This window comes from Gastrolobium bilobum, unplaced genomic scaffold (genome assembly GCF_033153095.1).
Source record: "Gastrolobium bilobum isolate Gb01-03AN ecotype WA unplaced genomic scaffold, APGP_CSIRO_Gbil_v1 utg4610, whole genome shotgun sequence".
NCBI lineage: Eukaryota > Viridiplantae > Streptophyta > Magnoliopsida > Fabales > Fabaceae > Gastrolobium > Gastrolobium bilobum.
The window spans coordinates 158,300-162,500 of record NW_026896635.1 but is presented as its reverse complement, the minus strand read 5'-3'; the positions used below and the strand labels follow the sequence as shown (position 1 = coordinate 162,500).

General features: G+C 32.5%; 1 protein-coding gene across 1 annotated transcript in view; it reads left to right on the top strand.

Moving 5' to 3' along the window:
• Window positions 1-1,024, top strand: part of LOC133301172 (G-type lectin S-receptor-like serine/threonine-protein kinase At2g19130) — a 2,770-nt gene extending 1,746 nt beyond the window's left edge. Inside the window, exon 1 of the mRNA XM_061500795.1 lies at window positions 1-1,024. This exon is cut by the window's left edge and continues 1,746 nt beyond it. Coding sequence (XP_061356779.1) covers window positions 1-905 — 905 coding nt within the window. The 3' untranslated portion in view covers window positions 906-1,024.
• Window positions 1,025-4,201: the final 3,177 nt, after the last annotated feature.

Below are 4,201 nucleotides of genomic sequence, written 5' to 3'. Positions count from 1 at the left end.
TCGATAGCATTAGCCAAGGTGAGAAGCAGTTCAGAACAGAAGTGAGTACAATTGGGACAGTCCAACATGTCAACCTTGTTAGGCTTCGAGGGTTCTGTTCCGAAGGTGACAAGAGACTGCTTGTTTATGATTACATGCCAAATAGCTCCTTGGATTCCAAACTTTTTCAGGAAAAGAGTTCCAAGGTGTTGGATTGGAAAATAAGATACCAAATTGCTCTGGGAACAGCTAGGGGATTGAATTATCTCCATGAGAAGTGCAGAGATTGTATCATACACTGTGATGTGAAGCCAGAAAATATTCTCCTAGACGCTGATTTTTGTCCAAAGGTTGCAGACTTTGGCCTTGCAAAGCTGGTTGGAAGAGACTTCAGCAGGGTCCTCACTACCATGAGAGGAACAAGAGGTTATCTTGCCCCAGAGTGGATTTCAGGAGTGGCTATCACTGCCAAAGCTGATGTTTACAGCTATGGAATGATGCTTTTTGAGTTTGTATCTGGTAGGAGGAACTCTGAGCCATCTGAAGATGGCCAAGTTAAGTTCTTTCCTACCTGGGCTGCCAGCATAGTGCACCAACAAGACATTTTGCTTAGCCTTTTGGACCCTAGGTTGGAGGGAAATGCTGACATTGAAGAGGTCACTAGAGTCATAAAAGTTGCTTCATGGTGTGTCCAAGATGATGAATCTCATAGGCCATCTATGGGTCAGGTTGTTCAAATGCTTGAGGGGCTCTTGAATGTGACTTTGCCTCCAATTCCACGATCCCTACAAGCCTTTGTTGACAACCAGGAGAACATAGTTTTCTTCACAGACTCAAGTTCCACCAATAATAGTTCACAGGTAAAGAGCAATGTCTCTGCAGCCTCCTCTGAAGTCAAAAGCAACATCTCATCCTCTAGCTCCTAGTCCTGAAGAAAAAATTAGGTAGACAAAATAAAGTTGTTCGCCATATTATGATTTTGAGGTATTGAATTGTAATGTATTGTTTGAATCCGGAGGAACTTGTGCCAAGATGCTTGTATATTCAACCAAAATAATGTCATCTGATTCTGATATATATTCCTGGCTTTGGGAGATACACAATGAAATATTTGCATAAATACAGTAACTCAAAGTTAGATGCATTAAGTAATAAATAATTATTAAGTAGTGATTTACTATTATCGTTATATTAATTAATGACATGGTGATAAGTTATTGGCATAGAGTAATTGTTTGGATACATTAAAGTTTATGCAAGAGACTTCCTTTAGACAAGAGGGGACAATGAAGGTTGGAGCTGCTATACATTGCTTCCAATTTCTCTTCAATCTCAATTGAACTTTGAGTTGAAGTGCGACATTCCGCGGACAACTCTTTGGAGTACAGTGTTTGAAAAAGTTTATCCTTTTCACAGGTAAGGGTAATTTCATATCAATTTTTGCTTGATTAAATATATAATTTGATTTCTGAAACGATTATTCATATTGTTTTTGATTCTTGAAAGCAATGTTATTAAAATCGGCTTGGTCATTCGCTTGGTCAAAGTACCATGTCACTGGATCATTAGTTGAACCGCATAATTCGGTGATTATATGTAAATCTATAATTTATATTAAAAAAATTATAAATATACTCAAATAGTTGAAAAAAATAATATAAATTATAAATATTTTAAAATAAAAAATAAAAAATTATATATTTTTGTCCAATAAATGATCAAACAAACATATAATGCTTGTGATATTGGTGTTTCAGGTTAGTAAATGACATCTCTAACGATAAATTAAATCAAAATTCTCTTAATAGTGCATAACTGAAATAATATTAGTATGAGAGGGGTTATATTGACAAACTTTTTTTTCTTACAAACTACACTTAGTCTGACTAGTTAGACTTCAATCAAGAATGTCTGACCCGTTAGGCTTAGTGTAGTTTGTAAGTTTGTAATAAAAAAAGTTTGAAAAATATAATTCTCCCCTGTTAGTGTTGTAAGTACGTAACTTATTTAAGTCAACAAGTAACAAATCACTCAAATATGTTAATTATGGTTTTTTTTTTCAAAAAACTTTTTTTTTTTGGAAATAATTTTTTTAAAACCTGGGCCAGGTCACCGATTTTCACCAAAATGGGTTGGGTTGCCCCGGGTCTGATACTTGGTCTATCCAATATGATAACTGGACTTCTCAGATCACCAGGTTCCGGGTCGACCCGACCGGTCTGAACCATTTTTTATAGGCCGGATGACCGATTCATTGGATTTCAGGTCCACCCGACCAGTCCGGTCCGATTTTTACAACATTGCTTGAAAGTTTCTGTTTATATAATTTAGTTTCCAAAAAAGCAAACTTTTTTATAAGTTGACAACATTGAAGACAAATTTTAATGGATAAAAACTTTTAAGAATCAAAATAGGGTTCGTTTTTTCTACAATTAATGTAAAATGACGTCGTTTTGAGACGAAAATTAAAGAATTTTTATCATTATAACTTATTTAAGGGTTATAATAATCTTTTTTATTATAATTTTTTATCTTTCAACTCAAAACAATGTCATTTTGAAAATAAATATAAATAATTTATCTACAATTATTGTACAAACATTAAAACCATCAAAATAACAGAAGTAATAGTTTTGAGTGCAAAACTTTTACGGTTAACGTACACTAAATCCCTCCAAATGATTTTGCAGAACTCTGGTCTCTATGTTCACAGACTTGTAAAAGTGGACAAGTGTCGTCGTCTCTACTCAAGTTTATTGAAAGCAATTTTTTCGTAAAAATGATTGAGACTTTGAAAATGCAAATAATAAAAGAATAATTATTGAAAATAATGATATTAAATACTATATATATATATATATATATATATATATATATTATGATAAAAATATTTATCATTTTAAAATATACAACTTTATGACATTTTTAAGTGAAATTACTGTAATTTTATGGAGGAAAAAAAAGATAAAAAGCTCACCAAAATACAATTGTTTCATTTTAAATGACACAAAATTATATTCTTTAAAATTATAACTAATTTTTTTCATATAATATATGACAAAAAAAATTTGTTCATATTTGGATAAAATTTGTTGCGCTTCTAAATGTTGCCACCAATAACTAAGAATACCGTTATCTTAAGAAATTTCTCAGGGGGTGTTTGGTTGAGGAAATTTTTTTGGAATAGTAGGAAAATGTAATAGATAGAGAAATGATTGGAAAGATAGATAAAGTGAGATAGATAGAAAAATGTAAAAAAAAGTTGTTTGGTGGGAAAAAACTTTACTGAGAAAATTAGGTAACTTTATGAAATCAACAGTGCATTAAGAGCCAGATAACCGGTTTTCCGAAAATCCCACCTTCAAATTGAGTTTCTAAACAGTGCGGATATCTATGTTTCTCATAAATCCAGACAAATTAGATAGATGGGTTTTAGTGAAAATACGTTGAAACAAACATGGTGTTTCTAAAAGCCATACTTCAGAAAGATAGATATTCGTTGAAAAGCTCCCAACCAAACACCACCTTAATGTGATATATTTTCACATTCTTATGTGATCAAACAAATTAAATATCGAATATGTGTTTTGTCCTTAGACTTTTACATGCATGTTCAATCCAATTTCCTCATAAAAATTATTATTTTTAGTCTTGAACAGCCCTGTTGATAATTTTCACGAGTATATAATTAAATTCTAATGCATAAATTAGTATAAAAATATTTATAAGAATATAAAAAATACCTAATTGTTTCAATTGTATATGAATATGTGAATCGATGTAGATTTTGAGCTAGGTTTGTATCCCTTGAAAGGTGAAATATGTCATTGTGTGGGTGCTCAAGGCAACAAAGGTATAGATCAAAACACCGAGAAAGTCACTGTAAGTACTATCTCAGACGAGGCTAAGAAAAGGGGAATATTAATGGGTACGATGGCTCTAGATTTTGGATAGCAACAACTCATGAATATAATGATTTTCACATACCTCCTCAAGGAGAGGGGAGAAGTTTATATACGTGAGAATCATAACTCCTAATGCCATGAGAGAGAAAAGTAGTCTTACCAATTTTGCTCACTCCTTTATTTCATTATCATGTATGATAGGTGAGCTGTGCAGGGGAATGAGAGATCCTAATGCTATTGCAAAAATACAGAAACTTATCTATTAGATCGTGAGGATCCTCTGCATGTTCTCCCCCAAAAAGTTATGCACATTCGAT